The following is a 17,825-nucleotide window of genomic DNA, read 5'->3' as shown; positions in this document are numbered from 1 at the left end:
TTCTCCATAGGAATTAATAGAATTCTACAGTATTTCAATTAGAATGTTTGAATGACAAATTTACATGTATTTAGGTATATGTTTGTTGTAATGGGGACAGTACTTTTTCACGTTTTATGTTTAGGTCACAATATGTAAAAGTATGCATTAAGGTATCTGTAATAGAATACATGTGGCAAAAATGTATGTAGACATTAATAAATACATTTCTATAGCCTCCAAAATATATATATTTTTTTTACAGCGGTGAGGGAGTGCCAAGATGGAGGCATGGTGGCTTTAATACAGTGCCCCCTATCTATCATCTAGTGTATATATATATATATATATAAATAATTGACCGCAAAGGCTGTTGAAGAATGGTGCGCACACGGTTTTGGGGAAATGTGTCTTTCAGAACAAACCTTCACATAACCTAGCAAATATGGAATCAAACTGAACGCATCCCTGTTTAAGATGGGTTCCTCTCCTTGTGATTTTGAAAAAATAAATAAAAATGAACCCAGGGCAGATGTGTACCGAGATAGCTACACCTGTCCGTTTCTATTAAATCAATTAAATATCTTATTCATCTGCACTACCTAAAAAGACAGACAAGAGCAATATTTCAAGGTGGGCCTATTCTATTGGGGAGATTGTCTAGCCAAGCCAGCACTATCAAGTGAGTGCAGACGAAGGAAAGGAGAAAAGGAGAGGAAGCAATTGACTTTAGACCTTTGGGATGATACACCCACTGGTTGAAGTCCATTTGGAGGCGTGCAGCTGTTAAACTTCTGCACTTCTCACTGGGAAAACAGCATAGGCCACTCTAATAAGTAATGGAGATTCCAGTATTCATTGTTGATGCATTTACCAATTTACCTTTCAAAGGAAATCCTGCAGCAGTTTGTCCCCTTTTACATGCAAGTATACTTTCTTTATACATAATTACATCTTTTCACATATTCTCATGTATTGCTGAATAATCAACATTAGTATTTGCTTTAAGTTATCTAACCAGTAATCATGCAAAAAAAATACTGTTGACTGTTCTCAACCAAACAGGAATTGCAGGATGATATGTACCAGAAGATTGCTGCTGAGATGAACCTGTCAGAGACTGCCTTCATCATAAGGCTAAATTCAAAAGATGACTTCAGCTCAGGTATCTTTTTCAAGACATTCTGAAATAGAGTTGAAACTCTACTCTATTTCTGTGCAGAAGTTTTCCAAATCTGCCATCTGGTGGTACTCTATTTTATTGCAATTAACAAAAAGGGGGTGATCTATGCCAATGAGAATGAGAGTATATGGGACTCAGGAAAGAAAAGGTAAATCAACTCATCACAACATCCTGAGATTACTGACATGGGAACTTGTATGTATTTTGGTATGTGTTGTATTGAAGGAGCACGCTTCCGCTTGCGTTGGTTCAGCCCCACCAATGAGGTTCCTCTGTGTGGACATGCCACCCTAGCTTCAGCTGCTGTACTGTTTTACAAAAAAAGTAAGAATGACTGTCACATAATACAGTATCTCACATGTAAGCAAGTGAATGGCAACTAGTACAAACATATAGTGCAATTCAATTGTTTCTATCCCACAATTCCCTTCCTAAAGAAAATGTCAACGCAACAGTGGTATTTGAGACTTTGAGTGGAGAGCTGTATGTGCAACAACAGGGGGAATCTATAGTGATGGATTTCCCTCTGAACAAACCTACTCCGCTGGTAGGTGATTAAATCAATGTGGTACATTCATGTTCAACATATATATACACACTGTACACGTTATAAGTTTAGCATAAAAGCCTGCCTTTTAATGTAACTTCAGAATTGAAACTTCATATCCACAGGGTCTCAATGAATTTAAAGACATAGTTAATGTAAGTGCATCATCCTTCTTACCACTGTTTCTATAATTTATGGTGAAGAATTAAGATCATGTCCATCAGTCTGAATATGTATGTGCAGGCTGCTGTGGGAGACCAGCCGGTTCGAGAAGTGTGCCTCTGTGGCACCACCAAAAAGCTAATGGTGCGCCTTGCTGACACTTGTGACAGGTAAAAAAAAAGTAAACACTTTACTTTATACATTATCACTGGTGCTGGGAAACAGGATGGAATGGCAAACTTCACTTGAAAGGGATTGAAAAAGTGACTGTTTGGTTTTAGGTCAGTGCTCACATCCCTGCAGCCAGACCCAGCAGTTCTTCTCCATGTAAACACTGGAGGAAGGGTTAGGGGTCTGATTGTCACCATGATTGGAGCCCCTGGCTGTCAGCCTGGCTATGACTTCTACTCCAGAAACTTCTCCCCCTGGTTTGGGATTCCTGAGGACCCTGTGACTGGTAAGTACAGCGGACATTGGCAAGTCTTTTCTGTAGTCTTTTAGAAAGTTTAATTTGGTTTGTTTTTACATCATTGCAGGTTCTGCACATACTGTCCTTGCAGGCTACTGGTCTGAGAAACTGGGCAAGAAAAAGATGCTGGGTGGGTAACAGTGGAGGCTGCTCAGGGGAGGACGGCTCATGACAACAGCTGGAACCGCACAAATGGAATGGCATCAAACACGTGGAAACCATGTGATTGATACCATTCCACTTACTCCGCTCCAGCCATTACCACAAGCCCGTTCTCCCCAATTAAGGTGCCACCAACCTTCTGCGGTGGGTAATGTAAACAGCATTGCAACATGGAGTTCAAATTCCATTGCATAGAACCCAATCAATTTACAGATATTGATGGACAGGTACATCTAGAGTAAAATACATCCAATAAATAAATAATCATCATTCAAAGAACTACCACACTGCATTCTCCTCCTGTGTGACAGCCTATCAGTGCTCCAGTCGTGGTGGGGAGTTGGAGCTGGAACTACGGGATGATGGCAGACTGAATATCGCTGGCCAGGCTGTAACCGTCCTGCAAGGGATTCTAACTGTGTAGAGGCTACACTGTTCACGTCGACCTAGCCAAATAATCTGTAGACCTAGCTGTGGCTACAGATTATTTGAGTTTGAGATTAACAATTTGATACAATGGAATTGTCATTTAACAGATGCTGTTATCCAGAGCGATTTACAGGTTTGGGTTAAGTGCCATGCCAAGGGCACAGGCAGACTTTTCACCAAGTTGGCTCAGGTTTCAAACCAGCGACTTTTCAGTTACTGGCCCAACTGTCTTTAACCGCTAGTCTACCTGCCGCTCTAGTGAACACTCGGCATACAATCCTCACCATTTGTATTTGGACTTGAGATTTGGATTTGAGATCAAGTTTTGAGTAGGAGGCGAGAATACAGAATGTCACTTAATGTGAGGGTATTTTCATACATATTGGTTGCAACACCATATACACAGAGCGTTGCCATTCTTAAAATTACTTATTTTGGTGTTCAAACTTTTGTTCATGTTTTATCTAAACTCTGGCACTGCAACATAAGCATGAGGAAGTGTATTGCTGGTTAGGGTAAGTTTCTGAAAAACAAGTGAAATCGCAAAAAAAAGGAAGTGTCTGTAACCTCCTGTTCTCTACATGTGACCCCATGTCTGGACTCCAAAATGCAGATTTGGTTCCAATAAAGAAAACTTCTCATTCAATAAGACAAAAGCCCTTCATGAATCGTGTCGTCCCATTTTAAGTCAGAATTAGAATTTATGCTTCATTTTCCAAATACATATGGTGAGGACTGTATTTCAACAGTCTGGAATTTTACTGACAGGGACACAAGGGACACAAAAATGTACAACACTTAAAATGATTTATTCACATAGAAATTTTCAAAATTAACGTCAATATAACAAGTAAAAGCTTGACAATCAGCACTGGCTCAGAAACAAGACTAATGATCAATCTTAATCTAACGGAGGTCTGTGAGGCAATGTCTGAGCAATTGCTACATAGCATATTTAGTGTAAATGGTGCCTGTACTTCAACTTTCGAATGGTCACATTGTTGTAATAAAAATCATTAAAACAATAACACCACAAACATAGCTGCCATGGATTCTTGTTAAAAGATGAATAAAAAAATATATAGCATACTATCAACTATTTCAAGTAATCAATATTGAGGAATCGATACATTGCTTGATCAGTCTAAAGGATTATTTCCAGATGGTGAGTGGAGGAAAGGCAATGTTCTACCTCAGATGTCCCGTCACAGGTGCATGGTGGGTAATACCTCATGGGCTGCTGGAGGGAGCTGGAAGACGTGGGCCAGTTAAGACAAACACCCTGAGTGGATTGAACAGTAATCTTTATCAATCATCAAACAACTTAAACCTGTAAAACATTGTTTAAACCTGTAAAACACTGATGTCTACTGCCATTGGCCTGGGGGATAGGTTTATGACAGTCATAAATACCTCTTCCTCCCTTTCCTCTCTCTACCCTACTGAGGTTACATTTGCAAAACCCTTGGTTAACAGAGATTCTGGGAACATCAGAAGGTGGGGGGAAATTAACTATATTCTGGTAATCCGACCAATGGAACATATGCAGTGGTACTTAATGAATATGATGTCAGTTCGGTTGTCATCTGAGACATTCTCAATGATCAGATGACAAACTATACCGTGGAAAGTCTACACATTTGAGTTATCGGATTCACATGGAATTGTTGTTCAATTTTAATGTTTGAATCTGAAATTATTCGTGATGGGATGAAATGTGATTTTAGCTTCTAAAATGTGGGATTTGGGTTTTCATAAGATAGGGCTCTGCTCAATCAGTGGCCCGACCCTGTGAAGGGACATGGGCTATAAAACTTTTCAAACACGCCCTCCTCTCCCTTCCTATATAAGCCCTTGACGACAATGTAACCTCCTGTTCCGAGGATGTAGGACGACGGTCCTATGTCAGAATGGTTCAGATAATAACTACAGAACGAAGCCAGCATCAGCGTGAGCTTTGGTTGCGAATGGTATGAACTTTGAACTCTTATTCACTACAGAAGTGATACCTCCTAGCCATTGAGATAGCAACAGCAGATGCAACGAGGGTTAGGAAGGAACAGAGAGTATCCTGTATCACCAAACGATGTTACTACAACGTATCCAATTGACAACCAGAGACATTCTTCAAAGGACTCGGTTTGGCAACACGGCCTTCCATCTACCACCAACCTACCTAAGCACTGCTTAGAGTAAATATTTATTGCATTTTCCTTTTCCAAATGGGCGGTAATTTAGAATGCATCAGATACTGTATTTACGATAGCACAGCTTCTTCCTGTGTCCCTCAGTCTTCCCGCTCTTTCACTCAAACCCAGCCCTTTTCCTTTGTGTAACAAGCTGTCATATCTGTTGCGCCCGCTCGGGACGTTTTCCTTTATGACGTAATTTGTAATCAAGGAAGATAACAGCTCTATAAATATTATTTTGTGGTGCCCGACTCTCTAGTTAATTACATTTACATGATTAGCTCAATCAGGTAATATTAATTACGGATAAAAACATTTACAGAATAGCATGTCATATCACTTAATCCAGCATAGCCAAAGACACGACACTATACAACAAACATGATAGCACCTCCACAGCATCCATTCATCACTGTATTTCTCTCAGCCATGGTTAAGGCCATACTGGGCAGTGTAAAGGATATCATACTCTCCTGTGTGAGGTGGTTGAGGAGTTTTTCCAGGGGGGCGTAGCGGCGCAGGGTGGGGGCCGAGCCCACCATGAGGAGCTTGTGTTTAGCTCTCGTGATGGCCACATTCAGCCTCCTCCAGTCCTTCAGCAGCTCACCCAGCTGGCAACAGACGAGGTCTCACACAGATCAAAAATGTCATGCCACATACAATATGTCCAATTTATTTACAAATAACTAATGTTGAAATTTGTAGAGAATCTATTTTAACTATCCATCCAAAATTGAGGTACTTTGACAAAGGTCAAGATCTCAAGAGACATGGTCGGTTTAAGGTCAACTCACATTGCCTTCTGGGTGACTCCTGACAAAGGAAACGATGATGACGCTCTTGTCGCGGCCCTGGTACTTGTCCACAGTGTTGACCTCCACAGTGCTGAAGGCTGGCCCGGCTAGTAGGCCTGAGATGGCCTTCAGTTGTTGTCTGTAGGGAGCAATGACCCCGATGTCACTGGCCCTGCACCCAGCCTAGTAGAGCACAAGGGTATAATTAAGCAATAAGCAATCCACAACATAAGAGTGCTAGGACACAGCCCTTACCGTGGTATATCGGCCATTTATTTCACAAATCCGAGGTGCCTTATTGCCATTATAAATTGGTTACCAACGTAATTAGAGCGGTAAAAATAAATGTTTGGTCATACCCATGGTATACGGTCTAATATAACATGGCTTTCAGACAATCAGCATTCAGGGCTCGAACCACCCAGTTAATAACAGGTTAGTTAGTGTAGTACTACCTCTACATGTATCAATGCAGAGCAATCACAAAGCAGAGCACTGAGTGACATTTTGAACCAAAGGGGTGGGGGGGAACAAAGACAGTTCTGCTGTTCTAACACAGTACATACAATCTCTGTCATTGCTGTGAGTCCAAGTAAATTGGATTAATTAATTGAAATTTGTGCATTTCATTTGACTTTTATTGAAGCTCCCACCTTCAATAGCAGACTGACTATGCCGTGCACCAGAGCAGCTTCTGTCTGGTTGCTGATTCCCCCCTGGTCAACCGTCTCCAGGGCTGGAACCTGTCAGTCAGAGCAGCAGTGAGGCACTCAAAGAAGAGGCATGCATATACAGGACGAATAACATACAAAGGTCCAACAACACCGTTACACACATATACACACGTCAAACAAGCCACACTTAAATGCTTATTTAGGTTTGTGGCATCATGCAAAATATAGTAATCAAAATAAAGAGTATTGTAAGAACAATATTGGCGCAAGAGCCTGACCTGGGTGGTGTCCAGGAAGCAGACAGGGTTGAGAGGCTCCAGAGCTGCCTGGACCCAAGCCAGGTCCTCCGGCCGGCCCAGACTCAGCTCCAGCTCCCTCTGGACAGAGCCCTGGGAGGGCAGGGTCAGCATGGCGCTGGCCGTCCTCTCTGAGCCACACTCCAGCCTCCCTCCGTACATCAGAGTGTTACTTAGGGACATGATTTTACTGTGGAGGCCACCATGAAATTAGTTATAAAAACGTTGGGTGTGACAAAAGGAAACAGTAACCATTGAGAAAAATAGATAAACAATAGAAAAACAAATTGATGCTGAAATAAATGTATGAAATAGTTGACATGATTTTGTTAGGAAGAATAACCCACCTATTCATCCTGTACTGGACGTTCAGCTGGACTACAGCCTCACTTTTACGTTCGAGACGCTTGAATAGACTCTCGTCCATACCCAACAACCTGATGACGACTTGAAACATTAGAAATGGAGAGGAAACTCTACTCAAAGAGTCCACACTCTTATTGTATGTTTGGTTTCATCGATCCTGAGAGGTGGGGTCGGTGGTGGTTGTAGGGATGTGTCTACTAGGGCTGGGAATTGCCAGGGACCTCAGGATACGATATTATAACGATATGTTGCCGTTAGAATCGCAATACATATTGAAATTCGATACTGTGATTTTTTTATGTCATGGAAATAAAACAAATTGTCGCCCTATTTAAAAAGATGGAGAACAAGCTATGAAGGGCAAATATTAATATTTTGGTGAAGCTAGAGCAAAAATATATTGCAATCTTGTCAAAACGATAACATCCTGGTGTAACTTTATCAATTTTTGACCCCATCACTAGAATCTACTCACCTAGCCTCTCTGTTCTGGACAATGGGAGGCAGCTGTTGGTGGTCCCCCACCAGGACAAAGCGCTGGGCATAGAACAGGGGCCCAAGGCACACTGGCTGACTGATCTGGGACGCCTCATCCACAATGCAAAAGTCAAAACGACGACGGGAGAAAATGGGGTGCTTTACACCCATGCACGTGGTGGCCACCACCAGCTATGGAGAGATGGGAGGGGTTATTACATAAAAGTTTTTGTATGAGAACTGTAGTCTCTCAATGGTTGTGTTCTGCCATCTTGTGAGAGTCCATTTGAACAATTGTAGATCATGCGATAGGGCTGTGGCAGTCATAAAATTGTCAGCAGGTGATTGTCAAGCAAATAACTGCCTGTCTCACAGTAATTGACAGTTAATTAACAAACACATTCAGGATCTCCTGGCTTCCACCCATAGCCTACACGCCACTGATGCAGACCTTTGGAAAATCTACATTTAAAAAGTCTAACAAATCCATGTAATAAACCATCACAATAAATCCATTATTTATTTTAGATAGGCCTAAAGAAACATGAAGAAAATGTAGTCGATTTCAGAACAGAATAGCATACTCAGTTGTCCTTATGTTAGGCCCTGATCTGGCTATGCCATATAGCTGTGGGCTACACTAGTTCATTTAGCAGACAAGATTTGCTTATAATTCAGTGTCATTATTTTATAGTATGAAGAATACTAAAAGAAAAGGACAAAAGGAACACTTGCGTGAGAATGCTATTCATTGACTATAGCTCAGCGTTCAACACCATAGTGGTCCTCTATCCTAAAAAGGTTCTACAGCTGCAACATCGAGAGCATCCTGACTGGATGCATCACTGCCTGGTATGGCAACTGCCCGGCCTCCGACCGCAAGGCACTACAGAGGGTAGTGCGTACGGCCCAGTACATCACTTGGGCCAAGCTTCCTGCCATCCAGGACCTCTATTCCAAGCGGCATCAGAGGAAGGCCCTAAAAATCGCCAAAGAAAATTGCCAAATACTTGCTTGCCGTTTGGGGTTTTGGGCTGGATTTCTGTACAGCACTTTGATATATCAGCTGATGTAAGAAGGGCAATAGAAATAAATTTGATTTGAAATAAAATAGATAAAAATGCAGCAGAGCTTGGAGAAGCCTAATTACCATGACAAAACGGGTCAAGCAGAATTTGACTGTCGTCATAACTCGTGACCGCCAGTGTGGCGGTAATATGGTCACTATAACAGCCCTAATCACGGAACTGCTCTTCCTTAGCCTGGGTTAAGTGCAGCATAGTTGGGTGGCAGAGCATCGCTCTAAGTTGCCTCTTTCCCTCAGTTTAGCCCACTCACCTCCTTGTTGTAAAGATTCTCCAGCTCAGGGAGAGTGTGGATGCCGTTGGTCCGACACCTCTCCTCTGTGTAGGCCAGGATGTCTGGGTGGACCTTCTGAGCCCGGCCCAGACGCAGGAAGCCCACCTTGAACCTCCGGAGCTTTAGCAGGATGTTGTCCACAGCAGAGTGGGTGTAGCTGGTCAGTAGCACACTGAAGCCACATGCATGGAGAATACGCACCTGAGTAAGGACAGAGAGGAAGGAGACTCAACAACCATTCCAATGTTGATCACATTCACACATACATTGCACGAACAAGGGTCACAGTTCGTAAATTGTGCAGAATGTGCAGAAAAACGGATTAATTTACAAAGCTCAACACCCCTTGAATATGGCCGGTGTCATTAAACGTTGGCAAAGAAATAGTAATTAAATTGTTGCCAGCAGCACAGTTAATGCCACCAATGCTCTGGATAACATGAACAGCCTAACCAGCTCGTCTAGGGTGAGTAAAATGGTCAGTGAGGTGTTCCCTCATTTGTGTCTGGAATTAGCTAGCAAGCTATCCAAAGTTAGCCAGTTACCTCGGGTGCTTGACTACCGTGAGGTCAGAACGCTGGGTCAACCATACTCCTCGGGCAGTGCGCACTGAACGCTCCGAGCTTAACGCTCTGAATTTACAAACGGACAATGTGACAACACTGAGCACTCTGGCACTCCAGATTGAATTTACAAAATACACCCAGAGTATTGAAGTAGAACAGGGAAATGACAAACACTGCTCTTACCAGTGTGCATATAGTGGTGGTTTTCCCAGTGCCAGGCATCCCAACTATGAGCGTATAATCTTTGGAGAGCAAAACCTTCTTCATGGCCTGTTTCTGAGGTTTGTTGAGCCCTGAGACAGAGATGAAACACCAAGTTAGTGTTACAGTTCACTAGAGAGCTTTGAAATTAAGTTAGCAAATAAATAAAATGTTAAGATAAAAATGTAATAACTAAAGTGAGAAAGGAGAGCGGGGAACAGGGGTGACCAATCAGGGGACACACCTTTCAGGATGTTGGCGACTGTGTCCTTAGCTTCCCTGGGCAACACACTGCTAAGGTTGTCAATGAACTGAGGAGGGTGGAAATCCACTATCAGCTCCCTTAGTCTTTCACTGCAAAGGGGGAGGTGGAGCCATAAGTTAATACCTACTATTAGAGGTATGAGGTAAGTTAATTCCATTTCAGGCAATAGTACTGAACAGACCTTGAAGGAGACCTTTTCATCATCTTGGAGAGGTTGACCAGATGGGTGCTTAATCCCATTACACCTTCGTCCTGGTCCAGTCGGAACACAACATCAGAAGAACACTTCGAAAGGTCCCTATGGAGATGAGGGGAACAGCTTCAACTTCAGAAGAATACACATACACATAGCAACAAAAAAACAGGCTAAAACAGAGAGAGATATATATATATATATATATATATATATATATATATATATATTACACATACACACACACAGTACCAGTCAAAGTTTGGACACCTACCCATTCAAGGGTTTTTCATTTTTTTTTTTTTACATCGTAGAATAATAGTGAAGACATCGAAACTATGAACATGTATGGAATCATGTAGCAATGAAAAAAAGTGTTAAACATTTGAGATTATTTGAGGTTCTTCAGAGTAGCCACCCTTTGCCTTGGATGACAGCTTTGCACACGTGTCATTCTCTCAACCAGCTTCACCTGGAATGCTTTTCTAACAGTCTTGAAGGAGTTCCCACACACTCTGAGCACCTGTTGGCTTCTTTTCCTTAACTCTGCAGTCCAACTGATCCCAAACCATCTCAATTGGGTTGAAGTCAGGTGATTGTGGAGGCCAGGTCATCTGATGCAGCACTCATCACTTTTCTCCTCGATCAAATAGCCCTTACACAGCCTGGAGGTGTGTTTTGGGTCATTGTCCTGTTGAAAAACAAATTATAGTCCCACAAAGCGCAAACCAGATGGGATGGCGTATCGCTGCAGAATACTGTGGTAGCCATGCTGGTCAAGTGTGCCTTGAATTCTAAATACAATCACTGACAATGTCACCAGCAAAGCGCCATCACACCTCCACAGTTTCACAGTGGGAACCACCCATGCAGAGAACATCTGTTCACCTACTCTGCGTCTCACAAAGACACAGCGGTTGGAACCAAAAATCTCAAATTTGGACTCATCAGACCAAAGGACAGATTTCCACCGGTCTAATGTTCATTGCTCGTGTTTCTTGACCCAAGCAAGTCTCTTCTTATTGGTGTCCTTTAGTCGTGGTTTCTTTGGAGTAATTCGACCATCAAGGCCTGATTCACACAAGTTCTGAATTTTCTGGTTTGACTGACCCTCCATGTCTTAAAGTAAGGATGGACTGTAATCTCTCTTTGCTTATTTGAGCGGTTCTTGACATAATATGGACTTGGTCTTTTACCAAATAGGGCCATCTTCTGTATACCACCCCTACGAAGACGTGGATGTCGATTAAGGCGGTCCCCCGCACCTCTGATTGAGGGGTTGGGTTAAATGCGTAAGACATATTTCAGTTGAATACATTGTTGGACAACTGACCAGGTATCCCCTTTTCCCTTACCCTGTCACAACAAAACTGATTGGCTTAAACACAGTAAGTAAAGAAATTCCACAAATTAAGGCACACCTGTTAATTGAAATGCATTCCAGGTGACTGGTTGAGAACGCCAGTGTGCAAAGCTGTCATCAAAGCATGGCTACTTTGAAGAACCTAACATATAAATATATTTGATTTGTTTAACACTTTTGGTTACTACATGATTCCATACGTGTAATTTTATAGTTTTGATGTCTTTACTATTATTCTACAATGTAGAAAATTGTAAAAAGAAAAACCCTGGAATGAGTAGGTGTCCAAACTTTTGACTGGTTCTGTATATAGAAACTCACGAAACCTCCCATTCCCAGATTACCATAGTGTTTTGAAAGACATTGATACGGCCATCTTACCGATCCAGGGAGCAGCTTACTGCAGTGCTGCTCACATCTGTGACGTATCCAGCTGCCACACCAATTAGCTGCAAATCATGGTCGCTCACCACAACTCTGTCGCCAACAATCAAGCCCGTCAAACCCCGTTCCCCACCACGACGGCGTACAAAACGGTGGATATACACACCGTCTGACTGGTTCTTCACTGGCCCAATCAGCTGCATGTTTCCCATACACCCCCCACTCTTCTCCCTGGACACCAAAAACGAATTAGACCACCAAATCACCGGCAAAAGCTTGATGAACACCATCAGGGGAGTTGCGGAATCTTTTAGCATAAAATGTCTTTGCATTAAAATTTAGAGTACATTTTGTCAGTGAATGTAACAGATTGAAGACCTATTATTACAGATATAAATTGTTCAACAAACATCCATTGTGAAAATAGCCCACCCCCCCGACACTATATCAGCTCACATATGTCACTGTCAATGTTCACAGTTCTGTAAGTCACATTATGTAAACCACATCTGATTATAGATTATCTGATACATAGATTTCTTCCGGACCTCTCTTGGGCAGACTGCAGCCAGATGTTGTGCCGGCCTCCCTTCCTCTCCATGGTGCGGGTCTCCAGGGCACAGAGGAGCAGCCAGTGGCTGAAGTAGAGCAGGTGTGCCTCTGTCAGGTGCTCACTCTCCTGCTGCACCAACAACTGCTGTGACTCACTGGAGTAGTAGTCTGGAGCCCTGCTCTCAATGGCCCTGTGCGCGCGCACACACACACACACACACACACACCAGTTGATTTTTAAGGGCATGACGTTGCTGTTGTTCTGAATCTCCTATCAGCATATAAGTAGTTCACTCTGGAAGGAAGGCAGTTGTACCTGTCATAGAGAGCACAGTTCCTGATCTGGGGACACCACTTGCAGGCCTGTCTGTCTGTGATGATCCCTGGTAGAGGTGCCATCCGTGTCTTGCCTTCCTTCTCCATACTATTGCCAACGTGATGCGCCAGGGTGTTCCTTAATTTCAACAGCTCTGAGAGAGAGATAGAACATGAGTCAACTATGAGGTCCTGTCTCAAAAGAAATGAATACAAACTGTGTTCCTCATGGAAAATAAAATTCCAAACACATTTTTGTGGTCAGGGCTTACCTCTTCTGTCCATGTGGTTCCCGACTATAGGATGCAGGTTGCCAGTCTTCAGGTAGAGGAGGAATCCTGCCTCTGCATCACTGCGTCTCTCTAAGCTCATCAGAGTGTAAAGGATGACCTGGACAATAACAAGAGTTTTTATTGGTTTGAGCACTGTTGCAGTCATAACGCATGGATGGTTCATAGAGCTCAATATTTGCTATCTGACTGCCAGACTGTGCGTGTTCGTTCCACTGGTGTAGTACCTGGCTGCGGTGTTCAATGGAGTTGGACTCTTTGCCAGTCTTCAGCTCCAAAGGCATTACCCTGTTGAGTGGAGGCCTGCCCTTGCGATGAATACGCACCCCTGCTGTCACGTCAATTTTACCCTTCAGGCCGAAACGTGGCGACCAAATGTTTTCCTCGATGTCCACAAAATCTGTGACAGCAATGCTGCATGCGGAGTCCTGCCAGCTCAGTGCCCCATCACTTGGCCTGTGGGTGGGGAGGACCAACATTTTTTTAACTGCCAGTCTTAAAAGATGTTTTAAGATATAGAATGGAGAATCAAATTAGTTAGGGGTGGGGTGAGTTGGTACTACTCACAATTTGAGAGTTAACAGTTTCTTGCCTGCCTGTGGAGAGGTGTGAAGGTAATCTCTGGCCCATTCTGTCAGTGCAGGCAGGTACTCCCAAATCTCCTGCTTCATGTCCTCCTGAGTCAGTTTCAGGGTGTACCTATGAGGAGGGTTGAGAAGAATTACAATAAAACCCAGCCTTAAAGCTGCAAAATGTAACTTTTTGGGTCACCCACAATTCAATGTGAATTTGGTAGGATTATAGATCTGTCATCCTCATTGAAAGCAAGACTAACATGTGGTAAATCTGTTCAATGAGCGCTATATGTATGCATCCCATGCTTAAGTTAAGTTTGTGTCTTTTACTTTCGGTTTTTGGTCACCAGCTTCAAAACAGGAGAAAATACAATATTTTTCACAGCAGTTTAGATGGTACAATGATTCTCTACACTGTACTTGCTTGTTTAGAATTTTAAAAACCAAAGCAATTTCTGCATATTGCACCTTTAAAGGGATACTTTGAATTTTGAAGCCCTTTTTCTACTTCCCCAGTCAGATGAAATCATGGAGACCATTTATCTGACTTTGTGTGCAGTTTGAAGGAAGTTGCTAACTAGTGTTAGCGCACTGACTACAAGTCTATGCTATCTACTAGCATGCTAACACTAGTTAGTAACATCCTTCAAACTACGCAGAGTCAGATAAATGGTCTACATGAGTTCATCTGACTCAGGGGAAGTAGATAAAGGGCTTCATTGGCAAAATCCTGAAGTATCCCTTTAACATTTCCTAAGAAACTCCCAATGTCAATGTATGATGGCATTGTATGGTATAGTATAATGACTCTTACATGTCTCCCAGGTAGTTGGGGCTGAGCAGGGCTTGGTTGGCCAGCAGTTGCAGCCTTTCCATAGAGAAGTCCCCAGACATTGCAGCTTTCTGGAAGATGTCATGAACTATCGTACCGTTCAGCATCTGTTTGGAGCCTCCATCGAAACACTAAGGCAAAGGTGAGGATTACATATCATTACAATAAGGTTGTCAATCAATTCATAAAAAGATAGGATAACTGAGCCTGGTATTTCATGGTCATACCTTGAACATTTCCCCCAGCACGGCCCGTCTCATGCAGCGGATCCCACTGGCGATGCTAGTGCCAGATATGAGCACGTCAGGGAGAAGCACCAAGAATCCTGACTCCCTGTCTATCAGCCAGGTACCTGAGACACATTGGCCCTCCAGGTGAACCACATCACCCGGGGACACTGGTGTCGACTCCCTAGAGAAGGCAAGACGTACTATTATTTTCACATGAACTATATTGTTTGCCTGAAAGTAAACTTGAGCAATATTACCCAGAACCACAGTCTAAAATGTGCAAAAATATTTTGAGTTCGATACACTGTGTACATAACATTAAGCACACCTTCCTAATATTTAGTTCTGCCATCAGAACAGCCTAAATTAGTCAGGGCATGGACTCTACAAGGTGTCGAACATGTTCCACAGGGATGCTGGACCATGTCGACTCCAACGCTTCCCACAGTTGTTAATTTGGCTGGATGCTCCAAGGCAAGCAACACTGAAGCATGCATGAGAGCACCAGCTGTTCCGGACGACTGTGTGATCACGATATCCGCAGGCCATGTAAGACCTTTAAAAAGGTCAACATTAACAAGGCCGCAGGGCCAGAAGGATTACAAGGACATGTACTCCGAGCATGCGCTGACCAACTGGCAACTGACATTATCAACCTGTCCAAGTCTAACAAACATGTTTCAAGCAGCCCACCATAGTCTCTGTGCCCAAGAACACAAAGGTAACCTGCCTAAATAACTACCGACCCATGGTACTCACGTCTGTAGCCATGAAGTGCTCTGAAAGGTTGGTCAAGGCTCACAAACACCATCCCAGAAACCCTAGACCCACCCCATTTGCATATCGCCCCAATAGATGATGCAATCTCTATTGCATTCAATACTGCCCTTCCCCACCTGGACAAAAGGAACACCTACGTGATAATGCTATTCATTGACTACAGTTCAGCGTTCAACACCATAGTGCCCTCAAAGCTCATCACTAAACTAAGGACCCTGAGACTAAACACCTCCCTCTGCAACTGGATCCTGGACTTCCTGACAGGCCACCTCTAGCTGGTAAGGGTAGGTAACAACTCATCTGCCACGCTGATCTTCAACACAAGGGCCTCTCAGGGGTGCATGCTCAGTCCCCTCCTGTAATCCCTGTTCACCCATGATCACATGGCCAAGCATGACTCCAACACCATCATTAAGTTTGCTAACGACAACTGTGGTAGGCCTGATCACCAACAATGATACAGCCTATAGGGATGAGGTCAGAGACCTGGCAGTGTAGTGCCAGGATAACATCCGCTCCCTCAACGTGATCAAGACTAAGGAGATAATCGTGGACTACAGGAAAAGGAGGACAAGTTGATAACCCCAGCTACAATAAATGCGGCCTCAGGGTATGTAGTTTGAAGTTTGCATGAAGTCCAGTGAAGTTCCTTGAGGGCCGCCTTGGTATCGGCTTGAGGGGGAATATACACGGCTGTGACTATTTGAGGTATTCTAGGTTGGTGAACAAAATGACTTGATTCTGTATGTTATCACAATCCCACCATGAGTAGTTAATCATGAAACATGTAGTAGAGCAGGTTGATAACTGAATTCCTTGGTGTCCACATCACCAACAAACTATCATGGATCAAACAGACCAAGACAGTCGTGAGGGCACAACAACACTTTTTACCCCTCAGGAGAATAAAAAGATTTGGCACGTGACCTCAGATCATCAAAGAAGTTCGAGTGCATCCTGGTGCACTGGTTGCATCACCGCCTGATATGGTAACTGCTCAGCCGCTGACCGCAAGGCACTACAAAGGGTAGTGCGTACGGCCCAGTACATCACTGGGGCCAAGCTTCCTGCCATCCAGGACCTCTATACCAGGCGGTGTCAGATGAAGGCCCTAAAAATGTCAAAAAACTCCAGCCACCCTAGTCATAGACACTCTGTTACCACATGGCAAGCGATACCGGAGCACCAAGTCTAGGTCCAAAAGGCTTAACAGCTTCTACCCCCCCAAGTCATAAGACGACTACTGAACAGCTAATCAAATGGCTACCCGGACTATTTTTATTGCGACCCCATCATTTTTAAGCTGCTGCTACTCTGGTTATTATCCATGCATAGTCACTTTACCTCTTCCTACATATTACCTCGACTAACCTGTGCCTCCACGCATTGTACCGGTACCCCCTGTACATAGCTTCATTACTGATATTTTATTGTTGCGCTATAGTTAGTTTTCTATTTTCTTCTGGTTTAAAAAATATATATATTTTTGTATTTAATTCGGTTCATATAGTAAATAAATAAGTTAAAGTTTCTTAAGCTGCACTGTTGGTTAAGGGCTTGTAAGTAAGCATTTCACTGTAAGATCTACACCTGTTGTATTTGGAGCATGTGACACAAAATCAAATGTCATGTCCTTTGGGTGGTGGACCATTCTTGATACACGTGGGAAACTGTTGAGCGTGAGAAACCCAGCAGCTTGCAGTTCTTGACAAAACCGGTGCGCCTAGCACCTACTACCATACCCTGTTCAAAGGCACTTAAATTATTTGTCTTGCCCATTCACCCTCTGAATGACACATATGTAAGATGCGCCAACAGACATGGAAGCTCTGCTTCTAGCCCCTAAGCAACATTGCAGGATTTTGTTTTTATGCGTTATTTCTTACATTATTAACACAGTTTATTTTTTTATATCACATACAGCCGGAAATAACTTTTGGAGCAGCAGTAACTCACCAGCATTACGACCAGGTATACAACTTTCCCGAATTGGATCCTTTGTTTGTACTCCCCAGGACAACTGAACTTATCCCAGAGGCTGTTCCAAGACACCGCCGGCAGAGAAGAGGTATTCGGAGTGGACTTCTAGTCTGACTCGGGAGGGGTAAACACCATCCACCACTTCAGAGAATATTATTCAATCTCTGGACAATAAAGTAGACGAGCTCAGGGCGAGGATCTCCTTCCAGAGAG

The 17,825-nt window shown here is 43.2% G+C and overlaps 2 protein-coding genes across 5 annotated transcripts in view; one reads left to right on the top strand and one right to left on the bottom strand.

The window, feature by feature from the left end:
- Positions 1 to 735: 735 nt before the first annotated feature.
- Positions 736 to 3,950, top strand: LOC135512113 (phenazine biosynthesis-like domain-containing protein). 2 transcript variants are annotated; one of them, XR_010451377.1, is made up of 9 exons: positions 736 to 902; positions 1,045 to 1,144; positions 1,388 to 1,486; positions 1,600 to 1,709; positions 1,835 to 1,864; positions 1,953 to 2,041; positions 2,153 to 2,328; positions 2,408 to 2,646; positions 2,814 to 3,950. XR_010451377.1 is itself a non-coding variant. In XM_064933787.1 (9 exons), the coding sequence occupies exons 1-9, from the start codon at positions 819 to 821 to the stop codon at positions 2,924 to 2,926; spliced, it is 864 nt and encodes a 287-aa protein (XP_064789859.1). In that variant the 5' UTR covers positions 737 to 818; the 3' UTR covers positions 2,927 to 3,949. The 2 variants fall into 2 exon arrangements, 1 of the variants encoding a protein (XP_064789859.1); XM_064933787.1 differs by having other exon boundaries at positions 737 to 902; positions 2,408 to 2,470; positions 2,814 to 3,949.
- The window catches only part of dna2 (DNA replication helicase/nuclease 2), a 29,709-nt gene continuing 15,603 nt past the window's right edge, over positions 3,720 to 17,825 (bottom strand). For all 3 annotated transcript variants that reach the window (XM_064933784.1, XM_064933785.1, XM_064933786.1), the window contains 19 exons: positions 14,850 to 15,033; positions 14,605 to 14,753; positions 13,783 to 13,914; positions 13,443 to 13,671; positions 13,198 to 13,315; positions 12,927 to 13,080; positions 12,607 to 12,801; positions 12,056 to 12,289; positions 10,300 to 10,416; positions 10,098 to 10,207; positions 9,836 to 9,945; positions 9,066 to 9,287; positions 7,726 to 7,919; positions 7,232 to 7,321; positions 6,867 to 7,074; positions 6,568 to 6,657; positions 5,915 to 6,097; positions 5,585 to 5,731; positions 3,720 to 4,190 (listed from right to left, as the gene is read on the bottom strand). In XM_064933784.1, the coding sequence (XP_064789856.1) occupies positions 4,137 to 4,190; positions 5,585 to 5,731; positions 5,915 to 6,097; positions 6,568 to 6,657; positions 6,867 to 7,074; positions 7,232 to 7,321; positions 7,726 to 7,919; positions 9,066 to 9,287; positions 9,836 to 9,945; positions 10,098 to 10,207; positions 10,300 to 10,416; positions 12,056 to 12,289; positions 12,607 to 12,801; positions 12,927 to 13,080; positions 13,198 to 13,315; positions 13,443 to 13,671; positions 13,783 to 13,914; positions 14,605 to 14,753; positions 14,850 to 15,033 (2,920 nt within the window). In that variant the 3' untranslated portion in view covers positions 3,720 to 4,136. The remainder of the gene's footprint in view (positions 4,191 to 5,584; positions 5,732 to 5,914; positions 6,098 to 6,567; positions 6,658 to 6,866; positions 7,075 to 7,231; positions 7,322 to 7,725; positions 7,920 to 9,065; positions 9,288 to 9,835; positions 9,946 to 10,097; positions 10,208 to 10,299; positions 10,417 to 12,055; positions 12,290 to 12,606; positions 12,802 to 12,926; positions 13,081 to 13,197; positions 13,316 to 13,442; positions 13,672 to 13,782; positions 13,915 to 14,604; positions 14,754 to 14,849; positions 15,034 to 17,825) is intronic.

The sequence above is a fragment of the Oncorhynchus masou genome, chromosome 24, assembly GCF_036934945.1.
Source record: "Oncorhynchus masou masou isolate Uvic2021 chromosome 24, UVic_Omas_1.1, whole genome shotgun sequence".
Classification (NCBI taxonomy): Eukaryota; Metazoa; Chordata; class Actinopteri; order Salmoniformes; family Salmonidae; genus Oncorhynchus; species Oncorhynchus masou.
Note: the sequence above shows the minus strand (reverse complement) of the source record. Positions and strands in the feature narration are given on the sequence as shown.

Bases quoted from the DNA above. Each gene is read 5' to 3' on its own strand.
- LOC135512113 (XM_064933787.1), top strand. From the start codon at position 819: ATGGAGATTCCAGTATTCATTGTTGATGCATTTACCAATTTACCTTTC. The intron at 903-1,044 runs GCAAGTATACTT...TCAACCAAACAG, and splicing joins CAGTTTGTCCCCTTTTACAT to GAATTGCAGGATGATATGTA. The intron at 2,329-2,407 runs GTAAGTACAGCG...ACATCATTGCAG, and splicing joins TCCTGAGGACCCTGTGACTG to GTTCTGCACATACTGTCCTT.